This window comes from Megascapheus bottae, chromosome 17 (genome assembly GCF_031878675.1).
Source record: "Megascapheus bottae isolate mThoBot1 chromosome 17, mThoBot2.hap1, whole genome shotgun sequence".
In the NCBI taxonomy this organism is placed as follows: Eukaryota; Metazoa; Chordata; class Mammalia; order Rodentia; family Geomyidae; genus Megascapheus; species Megascapheus bottae.
Genome location: NC_143525.1, coordinates 50,648,246 through 50,666,105, shown reverse-complemented (window position 1 = coordinate 50,666,105; position 17,860 = coordinate 50,648,246). Strand labels below are relative to the sequence as shown.

General features: G+C 62.2%; 1 protein-coding gene across 2 annotated transcripts in view; it reads right to left on the bottom strand.

The window, feature by feature from the left end:
* Bahcc1 (BAH domain and coiled-coil containing 1) overlaps positions 1-17,860 on the bottom strand; it is a 49,896-nt gene that overhangs the window by 24,484 nt on the left and 7,552 nt on the right. For both annotated transcript variants that reach the window (XM_090351358.1, XM_090351357.1), the window contains exon 2: positions 5,608-5,787. In XM_090351358.1, coding sequence (XP_090207484.1) covers positions 5,608-5,787 — 180 coding nt within the window. The remainder of the gene's footprint in view (positions 1-5,607; positions 5,788-17,860) is intronic.

The following is a 17,860-nucleotide window of genomic DNA, read 5'->3' as shown; positions in this document are numbered from 1 at the left end:
GCTAGTTAAACCATGGCAGCTGTCCCCCTGTAATTGGCTGCTGTTAAATGTTTTACGGGCCTCGTTTTGGTAAACAGAAGTCTGTAAATTCCTCCTTCCCAGACGCCGTTTCCCAGCCGGACCCCCCTGTGCCCCTCGGGAGGTCTGGGCCTCTGGCCTGCTCTCCCAGGGGGCAGGCACTGAGCTGGCTTAGAGGCAGGCTCTTTCCTGCCTGGTGTCCTTTTGGGGACCATGAAGGGCACAGGTGGCCCTCTGTGTGTCCCCCCACCCGCCCAGCCTGAGCTGGTGGTGGCCCAGCTGAGGTGTGGGGGTGAAACACGCAGGGTCCAGCCCAGACTCTGAGGGCCTCCTACCCTCAGAGGCCCCCAGAGGGCGAATGGTGGCAGAGGAAGGGATGTAGAGGCAGGAAGACGTGCAGGGTGGGGAGGGGGTGGGGAGCCCTGGGGGCGCAGGGAGGGAGGGAGGGTAGAAGGGGCCTCCTACCCCAGGAACAGAAAGGCCCCTTTCTTTTCTCAACAAGACTATACTCTCTGGACTGTAGAAGAAAACAGAAAATGATTTTTATGAATCGGAGCAGCTGCTCTGAGCCCAGAAGCCAGAATTCAGGGCCTGCTGGGTGATGTGGCGTGCTGGAAGGCTGCAGCCACTGATAGCTCAGGGCCGAGGATGGAGACCCCAGCAGCACAGGGGGTCTGGAACCCAGGGGCCAGGGCTCAGGGGGCCCAGCCATGGGGTTAGGTGTCAAACTCAGGGCCAGGCGGCCCAGAGACACGTTCCTGCTGGGAGGTTGAGACCCGGGAGCTCTTCCTCCTGTCCTGCCTGGCTGAGCACAGGTGAAGTGGCCCTAAGGGGCTATGGAGGGGTCCAGGAGGATTCCCTCTTCCTGCCTGGCCCCTGCCATAGTCAGAGGAGATCCAGTGCCAACGTCAGGATAAGAGCTGCCCCAAGAAGAAGGCATGATAAGGGGGGGGGGCTGCAGAAGGGAATGGAGCAGGCAGTGGAAAGACAGAGGAGCCGGAAAGCAGTGGGGGGGGGCAACAGGGTGGGGCAGCTGTCAGGTGGGGGCCCCTCCTGCCCACTCAGAGGGGCAGATGTCCAGTCCTGGGCCATGGTTTTAGCACCCTGCAGACTGGGAGTGGGCCCGCCCACAGATGCCAGCCTGGTGGGGATTTTCCCTGTGGGACCACAACCTTGCCAGTTCTCCCCAACCCTGTCACCTCTTCTCCCACCAAGCTCTCCTGCTTTATCCTCAGGTGCCCTCACCCCAGGCGGCTGCGAGGCCTTGTGAAGGACGTACAGCCCCCAGGACTGACCACCCCAATTCCTCTCTGGGCTGGGGTGCGATGCTGGTCCCTGCCGCCCGGGCAGGCTCCATGTGTCCACATGAAGGAATGTGCCCCTGACTTGGCCGCTGCCCCATGGAGAGGCTCCACACAGGCCAGGCAGGTGGGGAGACGAGGGGCTTCAAATGGACATGACCCCCAAAACCTTCGCCAGCTTGGACTCCCATACCTCTTCCCCGCCCCGCCCAGAGGCACACTATGCCAGGACCTCCGCTCTCCACAGGCAGTGCAGGAGCACCTGGTGGGCGGCTGCCCCAACACGGCCAGGTGTGGGGGCCCCTCCAGGTGAGTGTAGCTGTCCCCCCTCCAGGTGTGACAGCTTGACAGCAGTGTCCTGTTGCCCTGGCTCCTGAGAGAACAGCTGGAGAGATGAGGCTCTGAGTCTCACAGCTGGGCAAATCTACTTAAGGCTGACCCAGCTCATGGGCTATGGCCACCAAGGCCTTGTCTACCACTGCCCGAGGTGGAGGTGAGAGGGGCACAGGTCTTGTGCAGCCTCTGCCTCTGTGGGCACAAGGAGAGACTGAGGGTGCAGAGAAGGGCTTGGGAGGACTGGGCACACAGCCACAAGATGCCAGGGGAGGTATCTGAGGCCTGGTCAGAGCATGCCTCCTCTGACAGCGGTGACACTGGCTCCCCAAAGCACGGCCTGGGAGCCCACCAGCCCCATGCTGTCCCCAGCTCTCGGGGTGGACAGTTTTCCCTCACGTGCCCCGTTGCTCCCTGGAGCTATGGGCAGGGACACGGGGAAGCGCAGGGCCTGGGATGTGGAGTGGACCCGGAAGAGAGGCTAGGCTGGAGGGGCTCCTGGGGGTCTCGCCAAGGGAACACTGCAACCACAGCTTGGGGTGGGTCCCAGGATCTGAAGTCAAGGGACAGCAGTCACTGTGGAAAAGGCAGTTCCAGAGGACAGCACCCGAGGGTCACGAGAGCCACTTGCCACCTCGGAGGGTGGACGCGGGGAGACCTCGGGCCCACCTCGGAGGGTGGACGCGGGGAGACCTCGGGCCATCTCAGGCCTGGCCCTCTCAGCTGCCCCGCAGTCCTGTAGGCCCCGAGGCTTTGGAGAGGACGGGGGTCAGCTGCCAACTGGCAGCTGCAGCGTCTGGAACAGCTGGGCACACTTGGTGGCTCCTGTGTGCAGCTCCCACTCCCACTGGACCCAGCCAGGCCTCCGTGGAGAAGCGGCCACCACAGAGGGTGTGGCTTCGGCAGAGGCCAGCCAGGCAGATGCCAGAGTTGGCACATGTGCCCTCTGCTCCCCCTCCAGGTGGCACAAGAGCCCAGGACGAGCCTGGCTGGGCTCCCGCCCCCTCCCCAGCTGACCCCCTAGGAACAGCATCCCCTTTCATTGCCCTGTGGGTGGTCCAGGCAGGCGGCTGACAATAGAACCAGCTGTGCTGTGCCCACATCCGAGCTGATCCGCCAGGCCAGGCCAGCACAGAGCCTCACCTCTGCCCCAGGCTAATTCTGCCCCCATCTCAGGCCCCAGGGGGTCTTCTTCTGGCAAGACCCCTCATCTTGGGTGAGCCCAAGGGCCAGGCAGCCGGAGGCTGAGCAAACAGCCTCTGTCTCAGGCCAGATGTTCTGGGGTGGTTCCTCTAACTGGGGTGCCGCCCTAGACCCCCAGCTGTTCCAGGGACACAGGAAGCCCAGGCCCCCCCCACTCTAGCAGCTGCCCTGCAGATGGTGAGGTGGGGGGGGTCTTCCGGCTAGCTGGGAGGCCCTGCTTAGAGTGGGGGACACCTGGGACCCCCTTGCCAGATTCACCCTGGCGGCCCTGCGCTGGGCAGAGAGGGAGCAGGGAGCGGCTCAGGCTGGGGGCTGCCCTCCTGCCCGTCTTGGGGTGGTGGCTGCAGATCAGGCCGCCCACCGTGCCGGCAGCCCCCACTCTTTGGCCGTGTCGCGTGGCCCTGCCCGCGTGGCCCCCGCCCTCCTGAACACACACAGCCGAGAAACAGGCCCCAGCACGTGGGAGCCAGCTGGCACCCCGTCAAACTAGCAGCCAGGCATGCTGCCAGGGCAGCCAGCCAGGCTGCCACTCGCTGTAGCCCCGCCTGCACTAGCCTCTGCCGCGCAGAGCTCACAGCTGGCCGGACCATGTGGCCTGTCAGGAGTGAGGGGGGCAGAGGACCCTGGAGGAAGGGGATCCCGGGGCAGGCCCGTTAACTGGAAGGAGGGAGGGAGGGAAATGGAGGCACGGGCCAGGAATGCTCCCCAGCTAACCCTCCCTAGGGAAACCTGGAGAGTGGCAGAGCCACGTCCTGTGCCCCTTTAGACTGTGCCCACCAGCGCTCAACTTCCCTTGCCTGGCCTTGGGCACAGAGCCTGCACAGCAGGGGGCCGAGTGGGGGCTGCGGCCCTGGGAGCTGCTTTGAGAGACAAGCGCCTACCCAGTGCGGCATGGCGAGCCCTTGCTGCCTTGGACGCAGGATGCAGGACTGGGCAGGGGAAGATGGAAATCAAGGTGCTGGGATGTCCCCGCCCCGGCATGTGACCTGGACCCTGGCCATGATGGCCTGATGGAGGCCCTTGGGGCATGGAGCCTCCTGAAGTTGGGCTCCAGCTGGGGACTGGGATTGAGGCATGCCCAGGGTACACTATAAGCCGCTCTACTCAGGCAGCCATTGGCACCGGGGGAAGTGAGAGGCTGGAGGCGGTTGGCTGTTTCCATCCCACGGCCCACCTACTGGCGCTTGGGTGGACCCCGGAGGAGGACAGGGCTCCAGGGCAGGTGGTACTGCCTACAAACCGCCCTCCTGGCAGGCAGGATCCCCGAGGGTAGGCAGGGTGGAGGAAGAGTAGGATAGCACCCCTAAATGCAGAGCCTGCAGCAGGCTGTCTCCCCCGCTCCAGGAACTCATCAGTTACGAGAAGGGAGGAGAGCAAACCGTGTGTACCCGAGGCCAGGGGCCGGGGCAACCTCGCCTTGGCTGCGGTGGCCCTCCATTCCTGCCTGCTTCCCTGCCCGGTCCCCCTCCACCCTGACACAGGTATCCTGGGTGCCAGATGCTGCAGCCTGCCAGGAGATGCTCAGCTGACATAAGAGTGGTCAGGGAGTCCCGGTGAGAGGCCCAAGAAGGCCTGGGACCCACAAAGCCAGCAAGGAAGCCTCATCCCAGGTCCTGGCTTTGCAAGCCGAGTCTCCCTAGGGACTCTGCTGGGCTCCAGTAGCAGGTGTTGGGGTGGGGCACAGGTAAGCATGGGCTAGGACCTTTCTGTGACCACTTGGCCTTGGGACCTGAGGAGAGCCCTAGCCTTATCGCTAGCCCAACATGTGCGCCTGAGCAGCGCCTAAAGCCCAGATTACTTCAGCAACTGTCTCTCACTTGTCACCTGTCCTGTTTGGAAAACGGCCCCTTCTTGTTGCACAAAGAAGGGTTCTCTGGCTTCCAGCAGCGCCGGGCGCTAATCTCCCTGCCCGGAATAGGGCAGGCGGAGCACCGTGTGTGGGTCGCTGCACTCTGTAAACACGACGCCCGAGCACCAGTCATTGAGTTACGGCACTGCCGAGTGCCAGGAGCAAGAGCCCTGTGTACCCGCTGCCAACTGCAATTACCTCCAACTGTGTGCCAGGCTGGGGCGGGGGTTAACCCTTCCCCTCCACAGGGGTGTGCACCAGGAGAAGCTGGCTGTGCCGAGCTCATCTCAGTGCTGAGCAGACCCCGGGGAGCTGGGCAGGGCATGCCGTGGTTTGGAAAGGCCTCCAGACACCCTGGGGTCCAGAGGGCCTCCAGAGCCTCGGGCCTGCCCCGACGTCCGGTCTGACAGCAGCAGGGATTCTAAGACGTTGACCGTGTGCTCAGAGCTGGGAAGCTGGTGGCCTGGGAGGGGCTCTTTGTCCCGGGACAAGGCCCCAGTGGGACAGCCTGTGTCTGCTGACCAGGCTTTCCTCTTTCCTCTCCTGCCCAGCTGGCACATCTGGAACCCATGCTTCCTTGAGTCTAGGAAGGTGGGGTACAGCCTGTGGCAGAGGGTGCGTCCCCATTCGCTGGCCCAGCTGTGCTCTACGTTTCCTCAGCTCCCCCGAACCCTCTCCTCCCAACCCCCTTTCTCCACCTCTGCCCATCTGGAGCGCACATCTGGCCAGGACCCATGCCTGGTGGGGGGAGCCCCATTTCCAACCAATTACCACCCCTCCTGGAGACCTCCTTGGCATGGAGGTAGACCCCACCAGAACTGGTGTGGCAGGGCCCACCAGCCAGGGCTCACGATGGTCAGCCTGCGGCTGCAGGGTGGCGGAAAGTCCAGGGCTCTGGCTTACCTTCGTGGGAGTGGGAGAACCAGATCTGCGACGTGGCAGGATGGGAGGCGCGGTAGGCCTGCTCCGAGGGGGAGGGGGCGGCGCCACTGGCGTGCGCAGAAGCCGCCGAGCCCAGACCGCTGGCGAGGAAGCTGCCCATGAACGAGGAGGCCGGAGGGTTTCCCATCAAGCGGCTGCTGGCTGTGGACACAGGGGCACGAGTGAGTCTGGCGGCATCCCTGATGTGTGCAGCTCAGGCAGGGCAGAGGGAGGGCGCATCTCCAGAGCCCTCCTTCCAGAAGCCTCCTCAGAGACCCCAGCTCCTTCGGAGACCTGATCTCCGAATGTGTGGGAGACAGAGGCGGAAGGCGCTGCCTTGTCAGGCAGAAGACAGTCACACCCGACAGTTCCGAGTCTCCCTGTGCCTCCCATGACTGCGAAGCCAAAAACGAGGCCACCTTTGCTCCCTTCCGAGAGCCAACAACCACACTGCCTCCACCACCCCAGGAACTTACTGTCACTGCAGACCCCCACCACATCATGACACCCAGCATATCCTCCAGCAGCATCAGCCACATGACCACCGCCACCGCCTCCACATACCACGGTACGGCCACCCCAGCATCCCCACCATCGCCACCACCATGAACCAGGGGCTGAGGCCAGTGCCATATGCACTTTCTGGCCCCGTGGTGGATGACCGGCCCCTGGGCCTTTTCTGAGGCACAGCACTCTACTGAGGCACCCAGGCGGTGGTAGTTCAGACCCAGGCTTTTCAGATGCTGGTGGACCGGGAGGAATGCTTTGCCCGTGGTTCCCCGAGGACCCGGCAAAGCACGGGACCATCAGGGCCTCAGCCAGAGGCCACGAGCCAGGGCTGTGGACCCGTGAAAGGTGTGCGTCTTCCTTCAAGGCGGGGTCTCCGTCCTTCTCTCCAAGTCCACTAACTGGCTGTGGTTAGACTGTGGTACGCCATCCCAGGTGAGGGGGAAACTGAGTCGGGAGAGAGGGAGGTGGGAGGGTGAGGCAAGGAACTGTGTCTACCAGTGCCGAGTCCTCCCAGCCTGGCCAGGGCCAGGCCCTCCCGACAAGGCACCCATTGAGTGGCACACAGCTGTTTATCCCAGGCTCAAGCGGTGGTGGCCAAAAGCTTCCAGGGCCCGGCCATCCTGCTTTGTATTTCCCCTGGTGTTCTAGAACAGGAGATAGTGAGCTTCCAGGGCAGGGGCAGGGCCAGGCTGGCCTCCATGCCCACCAGCCTGTCACATCCTTCATTCCGAGCCATCATGCGCCATGCCCCCTCTTTCCCAGAGTCCAGCAATCAAGGCCAAGCCCTGGTTGCCATGGCTACCAGATCTTGCACACGCACAAAGTACATGCACACTGAGAGCGCTGTACACACGGCCATGCCGTGGGGGGGTCTGAACTGCACTGCCCTTTCTGCCCTTGCAGGGCACAGGGTGCCTCTGTCCCAAGGCATGGAGCTTGGCTTGAGGCCATCCTGGGGCTTAGAGTGGTGCAAGGCAGAGGGCAGGGCCCGACAGGGTTCCAGGGGCTCGGAAGAGATGGCAGGCTAGCCCTAGGTGCCCGGGAGGCCGGGGACTGGCGCATTTGTGATGCCTCATCCCAGCTGGCGTGGTCCTGGGAGCTTCCCAGATTCGGGTGACTCAGCAGAGTGGCGGCCAGGCCAGGGGGGGGGGGAAGGGCTGCTCCCATGAGACCCAGGCCAGGGGGAGGGCTGTCCCCAGGAGACCCAGACAGCTGTACTGTGTCCCAGCACAGGTTGGAGCAGAGGTGGCTCCTCGACTTCTTGGTGTGAGGCAGAGGGGCGCACATGGCTTCAAAGGGCTCTCCCAGACTTGGAGGGGAAGGGTCTGTGAGGGGCCCCTGAGAGGACAGAGGAGGGTGTGTGGAAGGTACCCAGAAGCCAGGGACTTCCCAGTCCAGGGCTGGGACTGCCTGGGGCCCTGGCCAGACCACAGGCGTGTCCAGCCCCGGGAGGGGGGGGGATTCCGGGCTGGGAAGGGAAGTGCCGGCCTCCTGCCCTGCTCCAGGGACCTGTGGGAGGAGTGTGGCAGCCTCTGCTGAAAGCCTTCTGCCCTGCCCAGGCCCGCCAAGTCCCCTAGGCCTTCCCGCCCCCGCTCCCTCTCAGGGAAACCCGCCCACCCTTTCCTCCCCAGGATGGTGGGAAGCAATCCGGTCCAGAAGCTGGGTCTGGAGAAAACATTTCTCCCGCTCCCAGCCTGGGAACCCCATACCTTGAGCTCTCTCACACCACAGCAGGCAGTGGTTGTGGAATCCACAGCTCAGCATCCCACACTGAATCCAGGGAAACTGAGGCGGGAAGACAGCTCCGCCCCCGATTCCCTCACCCTGGGGTTCAGGAGGAAATCTCCCTGGCCAAATACCCACATCCCTCCAAAGGCTACCCACGGGGCCCAGCACTAGGGAGAGGCCTGTTGGGGGTGGGAGTAAGTGATCGACCAAGCCCTGAGCCAATCCAGGGTGGGGTGCTCAGGCGACCGCACGGCCACCCTCTGGGGTCTGGAAGGGGACCTTGCCAATGCCAAAAAGAGGTCCCTCGACTCTCCTCTCCTCAGAGGCTTTGTGGGCAGCTCTGAAGTCCCCACAGTAGGAGGGCCTGGAACCCCTCAGGGACCAGCTGCACTTCCTATTATGACTGGAGACCCAAGCCCAGCACTCCAGACGGGTGTGTCCTATAACTTGGTGGGGTCCTAAGAGCAATTCCTCCACAGCTGCCTTTTCTGAGCCTGTTAAGGTGGGGACCCCTGTTCCAGAGTCAGGAAGATGAGGGACACAGGTTAAGGACTGCATCCACCCCTGCCCCCTGGACCCCCCCGGACCAGCCACCTCTCAGACACTCGGCAAGGCTGGGTCCCACCAGTGTCACTTTTTTCATATATTTTTTTATTGTAATTAATAGAAAGGTTTCATGATATTTGCCAGATAGATGGTGCATTAATTCCTATACATTGATACCCTTTCATATGTCTTGGTCCCCATTTCCCTTCCCCCCACTCCCACCCCTACCCCTCATCTTGTCCCCCCCCCCATTCCCTATCCAATTCCACCAGTGTCATTTTCTTTTTTTTTCCAGTCCTGGGCTTGAGCTCGGGGCCTGAGCGCTGTCCTTGGACTTTCTCAAGGCTAGAGCTCTACCACTTGAGCCTCAGCACCACTTCCGGCTTTTTTCTATATGTGGTACCGAGGAATTGAACCCGGGTCTTCAAGCATGCTAGGCAAGCACTTTAACCACTAGGCCAAACTCCCGGCCAGTGTCACTTTTAATTGTACTACGGACTAATGTTCAAGTGGCAGAGCACCAGAGAGGATGTGGGTGTTGCCACAGTGCCCTGACATTGCCAGAAGTGAGGGGACGCCTCTTCTGATCAGGGGAGCACATGCCCTTCTCTGGAGGACCCCTCGTCTCCCCGCTCTCCTGCAGGAGCTCTCACTTCTCTCTCTGGGAATCTGAGCCCATGAGGGCAGCCACTGCCCAAACATCACCCCGTGGCCAGGAGGCCAGCAGCTCAGAATGGCCTGGGAGGGTCCAGGCCGTGCAGGCCACAAGGGAGCTGTGACTCTGACTCGGGAGTGAGACCCTGCTGCCCCGAGCCTGCCCGGAAGAAGCCGAGGGTCCCACAAGCCCTGCCAGGTGGGCATTCTCATAGGGGTGCCCCCCTGTGGCTCCTGTAGACCCTCCCTAGCCCGCCTGGCTCCGTGGCCACTTGGGAAGACCTGGGACAGAGTATCTGTGCTCTTATTGTCACCTCTGTCTCTGAGGACTTGGAAAATGGCACTGTGCCCGGCCAGCAGAGCCACAGGCAGACCTAGCTGCTGCCTCCCTGCCCCCACCTGCCGGCCAGCGGCCACCTCCAGATGGCACTGAAGCGGTCGTTGCTGGGGAGCCCAGTGCGGCCTGGGCCTCTGCCAGGCCAACGCCGTGGGCCAAGTCCAGCCTCAACGGGGCTGAAGGCGCCTTCCTCTTGACAAACTCCCGGCCTACTGAGGGCCACAATCGCCAGCCCAGGAGGGGTTGGCAGGGAGCCCTGGGCCCCAGAGGGCCCAGAAGAGCTGATCAGGGCCCCCCAAACTCCTGATGGGAGCCTCCAGCCCGGCACCCATGCTCTTGAACCTACTAGCTTGGCATCTCTTGTCCCAAGGACCTTATCAACCCACACACCTCAATGCCACCAGACTGCTAATGGGGGAACTGGGCGTGGTGGACTCTGAATCATCCATCTGGCACCCCAGCCTGGCCATAAGAAGGCTGCCCTCCACTCCCAGGTGCACGCCCACAGCTGCCCAGGGCCCCAGAAGCCCTGCCTCTGCCTTGGTCTCCATGCCACAGAGATGCAGCACGCAGAGGGATTTCCCAGGAAAGGGGCCCAAGGGCTAGGAGGCGTGGAGGCAGCCTGCCTGCTCTCCCTCCCCACTGTGAGGGTGCCGCATGCACGCACGTCGGCCCCTCTGCCTCTGCCGCAGCTCTGGGCACAGGGCAGGCTTCAGACCCCGCTCTAGGGCCACCTCAGCTCTGCCGGGACACCAGGGACGCCTGGCTTGGGCATCAGGCTGGCTGAGAAAATCACTCTGGAAGCCAGTATGCCAGGAGGCCCTGCTGACACAGGGGTCACTATGTCTGAGGCACGGCCCCCATCTCGGGAGGCCAGTCTGCCTATGTGCCACGGGGTAGTCCACCTACACAGAGGCTGCTCAGGCTGCCCGCTGCAGGGGGCTGGGAGGACCGACGGCCTGCCTTACGGGCCCTCCACACCTCGACGGCCCAGGCTCTTGAGCAAGGGGCGGCACAGGCCCGCTGGTGGGGCTGAGCACACACTGAGGTAGGGAAAGTCCGTTCCACCTGGCACCAGAGACTGGGTGGTGTGGGGGCTGGCGTCCCTGACTCTGGACAGTCTTTCTGGCTGACCACTGAACCCCACCCAGAACCCCTGGATGGGAGGAGTGGCCCGCGGGGTGGCAACAAGCTCCGACAGGTACAGGATACAGCGCTAGGCAAGCTGGGGGCCACGCACTTGCCGGGCCCACTTGCTACGGTAGCCCAGGTGGCACACAAAGCTATAGCAGCCTGCAGGGACAAGGGTGCGCTGGCCGACGAGCCAGGTGTGGGCAATCCAGCGGCTCTGGCAAAACACCTCCCAAGCAGCTGACAGACCGTCCCTGCCCAGAGGCACAGCAGAGGCAGGGCCTGTCGGCTGGATGGCGAGGCACCCACCTGCTGGCCTGCCAGGCTGTCCCCGTTCAGTGCCATGACAGAGCCCGAGCCAGGTGAGGGGGGGCAGAGCTGCAGAGAACAGGCATTTGTTTTGAGTTAAGCGAACACTGAGTGTCCTCCCTCTCTGGAAACTGTGAAATGGGTTGTTAAAAAAAAAAAAGCTCACTGAGATGGCGGCGTCTCCCAAGGAGTGAGTCCCTTCCCAGGCTCTCGGCACTCCTATTGCTTCCGGAAGCCCAGCTGACGGGCTCTGGCACGGGCGCCTGGGGCTCTGGGTCTGGCTGCTGCACCCGCTGCCCGCGCCAGCTTCCACCCTCCCGCTCGCTCACACTCGCTCGGCTCCCTCTTCCCTCAGCACCAGCTTCCGCTCCCTTTTCCCTGAGCCTCCTTCAAGGGCCACCCAGGCGCTGGAGATGCCTGGGCCTCTGGTTTCCCCAGGGGATGGGAGAAGCAGCTGAGGCTGGGGGCGGAGGGGGGGATTGGCTCCCCATCCAGGCCGCCTCTCACCCCAGAGTTGAGTCCTGGAGGAGCGGAGAATAGATAGTCCCAGCCCCACCCTGCATTCCTCTCATTCCAGGAAGTGAGGCTTCCTATGGACTCGGGATCCTGGAGGATGGAAGCAGGGGAGGCATTTGAACTTCCAGCTGCCAGGGAGGGGCCGCTCTGAGTCCCCTGAGCCCTCACCACATGCTGCCCTGTGGGCACCGTCTCGGCCTGCAGGAGTCACCCTGCACAGCCTGACTTCCCTGTCACCCCAGCGCCGGACAGTGCACCTAGCTATGGCAGCTGAGGCAGGAAGGAGCTGTGTGGGGCTCTAAGCATGAGTACACCTGTGGGGTATCACATGTCACGTCCTGTGCACGCGTGGGTGTGCATGGGTGCTATGAGCGTGCAGGCATCTGGGTGTACGACACGTTTGTGTGTGACTATGGGTGTACAAGCCTTAGCAAATCCAATTCTCAGTCCCACAGGTTCCCTAAGAAGCTTCTTCCCAAAAGGCAGGCCTCCGCCAGCCATGGCCCTGACCGGCCGTCCAGGTCGACTGGCCTGCCTACCTCCTCCACTCACAAGGCGACACATCCAGGCTCTTCTGTGAAGAGGAAGGCTCTGGGCTCTGGCCTCAAGTCTGCACCTGACTGCAGCTCTGAGACCCTCACCCCAACAGCCTGCAGCACCCCAGCCCAGCACAGACAGACGGGAGCCTCGGGGCCCAGCTTCAAGCTCACTGCCACCAGGTGTCAGTCTGTACTGCGGCGGCCCACGGCTGGCGCTGAGCCCCTCCTGTGGCTGCCTCAGCCCTGTGAGTGCCTGAGGGCAGCCTGCCCGGTAGCCTGGCCCTACCACCCATAGCACCCTTAGCTGAGGGGGGCCGAGGGAGAAGAAAAGGCTGAGCGGGCTTGGGAGAGGGAGGGAGGCAGAGGCAGGAAGGCTCTGGAACTAGTCTTGGACTGGGGGTGGGGGAAGAGCCTCAAGGGGAGGCCAAGAATGTGAAGCAGTGGGCGGAAGGCCTGGCCCACCCCTGGGGCGGCCTGGGAAGCCCCTCAGCCAGCCCAGGAGAACCTTCCGGAAGTCCCTGCTGGCCCAGAGGAAGCCCCTCTCAGGCCATAATAGGAAAGCTCTGCGGTTGCTAAGCCACTTGACCTGCAAACATGGAAACGGCCGGGAGGCCGGGACAACACCAACAGCCCAAAACTAATAAAAGGAAAGGAAAATCGGATATAAGTCTGGTTCTTATTAAAAGGGTAAATTTAGCCTTTGGCTAGTACAAAGGGCGGAGTGGCCAGGGCTCCCCGCTGGGGCGGCCTGGGCCCCTCCACCTCCTGGAGTGACTCAGGGTTTCCAGTGTGGCCCGCTGAGGGGTGGGTGTGGTGCAGGGGCTGGGGGCTGCCCACCGCCACCACGCTCTGCAGCTTCCCCTGGCACCCCTGGAGGGACAGCAGGACAGGCAGCGGGACGGACGCATGGGAAGGTGACTCCCACCCCAGCCTGGAGGAGCTTGGCCAAAGCAAGCGCTCCCCTGTTCACTGTCTTGAAGTGAGCCAGCCACGAGGGAGGGCCCTTTCCCGTACAGAAAGAGGGACGGCTCCCAGACACCCATGTGGACACTCACACTGTCACCAACCCAGGTGCGGCCTGCACACACGTCACACCACCCACATGCACTTGGCACACACATGTTCCCATGTGTGCACTTTCATGCATGGACTCACAAATTCACACACACGCACGCGCGTGCACACACACACAACCCCCAGCCTCTGAGTACCTCAGAGATGCCACAGGCTCCTAAACTGGGCATGGTGGTACATGCCTATAATCTCAGCTCCCTGGGAGGTAGAGACAGGACAAAATTAGGGAGACCTTATCTCAGGACTAAGACACAAACAGAAAGCCTGAAGGAGAGAGAAGAAGAAAGAGGAAGAGGAGGAAGAGGAGGAAGAGGAGGAGGAGGAGGAGGAGAAACAGGAGGAGAAACAGGAGGAAGAAGAGGAGGAAGAAGAGGAGGAGGAGGAAGAGGAGGAGGAGGAGCAGCTTACACAAGCTGGGGTCAGCAGGAGGATCATAGTTTGAGACCAACCCAAGCAAAAAGATAGGAAGGCCCCGTTTCAACAACAAAAGCCACACAAGACCACTCCTGTGTATAATCTCACTGTTTGAGACATATGGGTAGAAGGGTGGTAGTATGCCAATGCTGGGCAAAAATATAAAACACTATTTTAAAAAGTAACTAAAGCAAAAGGGCTGGGTGATGGGTGGCTCAAGTGGTAGGGTGCCAGCCTAGCGAGCGCCAGGTCCTGTGTGCGGATCCCAGTACTGACAAAAGGGGTGAGGGAGGAGGAGGCGACCCATCTGGGCATCCCCACTGCTCCCCTGCACTCAGCCCTCCAGGGCCCTCATGCTGCACACCCCTGGTCTCAGCGGAGAGGAAGAGCAGGACAGAGGGCAGGGACAGGAAGTCGCCAGCCTTGCCGGGCCAGGGGGACAGGCCCCTGCAGAATGGGGCTGTGGCAAAGTCTGTGGACGGCGACTTCCCACTCCTGTCTGGACTCCATCTGCCAAGCACCTGCTGTACATGGGACCCGCCCCCAGCCCCTCAGACAGGACACCGCGGGGTCAGGGCAGCCTGGGAAGCCAGGGAGGCAGAGGGGCAGGGCTGGAGGCTGCCTGGGGGGTCCCCTTCCTCTCCTGTCCATGCCCCCTCAGTCAATGGCCTGCCTACCTGGAGGCATGAGGCCCCCAGCCCCCAGGGCACAGGCCTGGCACCCTGGTCCGCCTGGGATTCCCAGCCTGGGGTTCTCGGTGGGCATTCACAGCCACCGAGTTAGCATTTTTTTTTCTGACATCTCCAGCTCTGCCTGGAGGTTATCCGGTGCCCATCCGGGCCTGGCCCTGGAGCAGAGGGTGTCGGTGTTCCAGCTCCCCCAGCCTGTCACCGTCACTCCAGCCCCAGCTACGGCGACGGCATTTCCAGGGACTTGCACGCATATCATCTTTGCTCTGGCCACGGGGTCACCAGCCATGTGCGGCCAAGGGGGCCAAGGGGGTGGGCTGCAGCGAGGACATGGGCCAGCTAGCTTCTGTTCCCCAGGAAAAATGGCACCGAGGACCTGGAGTCCAGCACGGGGTGGAAGTTGCCACACTTGGGGATAGAGAAGGCCCTTTCCTGTGGCTGTGTCCCTACCCGGCCCCAGCTGACAGGCCTCCCTGGCAGGGCCCTCCCCCGGGGCCCCTGCTGTGTATTCAAGGGGCTTGGCAAGCATCTGTCCCCTGCCACACCTGGCACCATGCCAGGACCTCCATCCCTGCTTGCTTGAATGGGGAACTCTGGGTAAGGAGGGCAACTAGAGGGAAACTGAGGCAGTGGCTGCCTGACTCCAGGTCCTGGCTCTGGGGCAACCTCCCAGTCTCTGGGAGCCCCCAAAAGGGAAGGTGCGGAGGCAATGAGGTCAGAGACCCAGGTGGGAGCCCAGAAAACACTTCCTGGGGACCGGAGGGGCAAGGACACAGGGATCCGATTACCATGAAATGTTCAAAATGCTGTTATTTCTCAGTAAGATTGCATCACTGCACCAGGAGCTGGGGGGGAGGGGGGACTGCTCAGCCCCTGAGGACACTGTGGCTGCTTGAAAGCCCAGTCCCTCTCCCGCTGTCCCGCAGTGGCTGCCAAGTGGGGACCCTGAGGCCCAGAGGCCAGCGAGGCACCACACAGCCAGGCTGAGGATGAAGCCTGGCGACTCAGATCTTGGCTGCTCCAGAAGCAGTGTCCCCTGTCCCTGCTCTGTGGCTTCATGACACTTTCTCAGGCAGCAGGCAGAGCGCCCACTCCCTCCCAGCAGGGAGACGGGGGCTTCCTACCTCCAAGGACAGTGCAAGGAGATAGTGAACCCCAGCTTCCTCGGGCAGGTTCCTAGAACTCTCATGAGCAGAGAGAGGGGGAGTTTCTGGAGCAGAAAACTGGTACCCCATTGCACAGGGGACGCCCTAGGATGAGGGCAGAAGGGCAGCCAGAGTGCTGGAGCAGGTCCGCTAAGAGGACCAGGCCAGGGGGCTGAACTCCATCGAGAGACCTGACTGAGAGAAGGCCCAGCACGGTGCTGGTCAGCGGCCACTGCAGGAGAAGCCCCACAGTTGTTGGTCCAGAGGTGACCACAGGCAAGCAGGCGACCTGACTGAGCTTCCGCCATTCTGACAAGACCTGCTCCCAGCGCTGGAGTGGCAAGGCCCGGCCTCCACGTGGGAAGCAAAGGGCAGGGCTGACCTGGGCAGGGGCCGGTCAGCTTGGTACAGCTCGGTATTGTTCCCCACCGCTTCAGAGGGTCTAGACAGACCCCCAGATTCACGGTAGTCCTCAGACCATCGGGATCTGACGCAGGCCCGGGCCAGCTCCTGACTCCAGCAGAGTGGGCAGGGCGGGGTGAGGCGGCTCAGCGCCTGTCCTGAGCCTGGACTGGCCCGAGGCGGGCTGGGAGCTGACTCCACGCAGGCAGGTGGCTGCCACGGAGTCAGCCAGAGAGAGTGCTGCCCAGACTGGTGGGCCTGGCCTCCAGGGTCCTAGCCACAGAGGGAGCCCTGAGTGCCACCTGGAAGGGGCAATGCCCCAGCTCACTCATTAGACCATCTGAGTGTCCACCCTGGCCAGCACAACCTGGTCCTCCTCTCCTAGTGGCCCATGGAGACCCCAGTCAGCTTACTTTACCCAGCAGGCAGCGCGGGACCAGCCTCCCACAGGGTAAACACGGGGCGGGGTGTGTGGAGGGCGGCCGGGCAGGGCATGATCTGGGCCCTGCTGGAGCTGACAGCACAGAGCGGCGTCTCCCAACACCGAGGTCGGTGGATCAGGAAGGGAAGGGGGGGGGACATGAGGGGTCAGCAGAGGGAGGACACAAAAGAAACGGGGAGAGGGAGGGGACTGCAGTGAGGCCAGGGCTTGGGCTGGGTCCCTGGCAGCAGGGGTCTCAGGAAGAGAGAGATGGCCCCACAGCCCTGATCCCCCCCATTCGCCCCAACCACAGCTCCTCTCCTTGCAGACTGTGACAAACACGAGGGGCCATCGCCGGGGGTCAGGCTGGAGAAAGGCTGTGGTTGTGTCTTGCGCCTCCTGCAGCGGCTGCCTGAGCAGCCTGGCCCGGAGGAATTGAGGTCCTCCAGCCGCACGCGGCCAGGTCCTGCGGCCACTTGTTCCTACCACAGCCGCTGCAACGCTGAGCGTCTGCATGGAGGCCCACGTGTTTGATAACTAATTTGGACCCTGGCAAACAGCTAACTGATACAGAAAGAAACCAAAGGGCTGGTGAGCCAGAGCAGGCTCTGACCCTCAGGAAGGTGAAGGGAGGCGGGCACAGAGCACAGAGCTGCTCCTCAGAGGGGGCCCAGCACAGACTCAGGCTCGGGCCTCCTCGGGTGGCGGGGCCCGCAGACCCGGGGGCCTCAGAGCAGCCCTGGGCTCCTCAGCAGTGACGCTGACCGTCCTGCCTTTGCTTAGCTGGCCTCTAGCTGGCCTCGGAAAGAGCGTTTCCCCTTCCAAGCCCCACCTCGGGGCCCTTTTGGACCTGGTGATTTTGCAATGTTATGATTTGTCACCAAATCTGCAATGAATTATGCAGGACAAGGGTGGCAGTGCGGATAGTTTTCTAATTTCCCTGGCTTTATCTATATCCACACACATTAAGGGCTTTTTCAGGGTTAGCCTAAGATGCATTATAATTTAATTTAGAATTAATTTTACTATTAATTTAAAGCAAATTAAAAGTTTATTTTTTTAGGACATCCACAGGGATGCAAAAAGTCTCACAAAGGGGACTGGCTCTCAGGCAAACTGCCCATGAGGTGACCTGCTGGCCAGAAGCAGCTGCCCCTCGACGCAGACCTGGCAGGTGCTGAGAAGCAGCGGTCAGGCTGCTTCTCAAGCTGCACAGGGCTCAGTGGCCTGTCACCAGCTGTCACCCTCCTGAGACCCACCCCTCTCACCACACGGGGGTCCCTGCCCCACCGCCAGCCTGCTGGGGGAGGGGCTGGGGGAGGGGCCGGGGAAGAAGGTGGGGAGAGGGGGTCACATCAGGATCTTCCTCATCTCCTCACCAGGCTTGACCACAAGTGGAGATGGGTAGAGACACAAGTGTGTGAGTAGCAGATGCCTTGCTCTTTAACAAAGGGACTGGTCAGGACGGCTTCAGACCCTGGCAGTGGCTTTCGGCTTCTATTCTAACTTCTTTTCCTCAATACGCTCATTTATTGCCCCACCTTTTTTTTTTTTTTGGTCCTGGGTCTGGAACTCACGGTCTGAGTTCCACGGACTTTCGTGCCTGGGCGGCTCAGCTTCCTGAGTAGCAAGGATGACAGGCGGAGCCACCAGCGGCTGGCAGTGGCAGTCTGGGAAGAGCAAGGCCGGCTGGAGGCGGTGGACAGGGCAGGAATCCCAGCATGGGCGGAGGTCACCGCAAGCCCTCTGGTCACAGGGACTAGATGCAGGCTGTCAGGGCCCCTGGGGCAGCCCTGAAGAAGAGGACTGGGAAGAGGGAG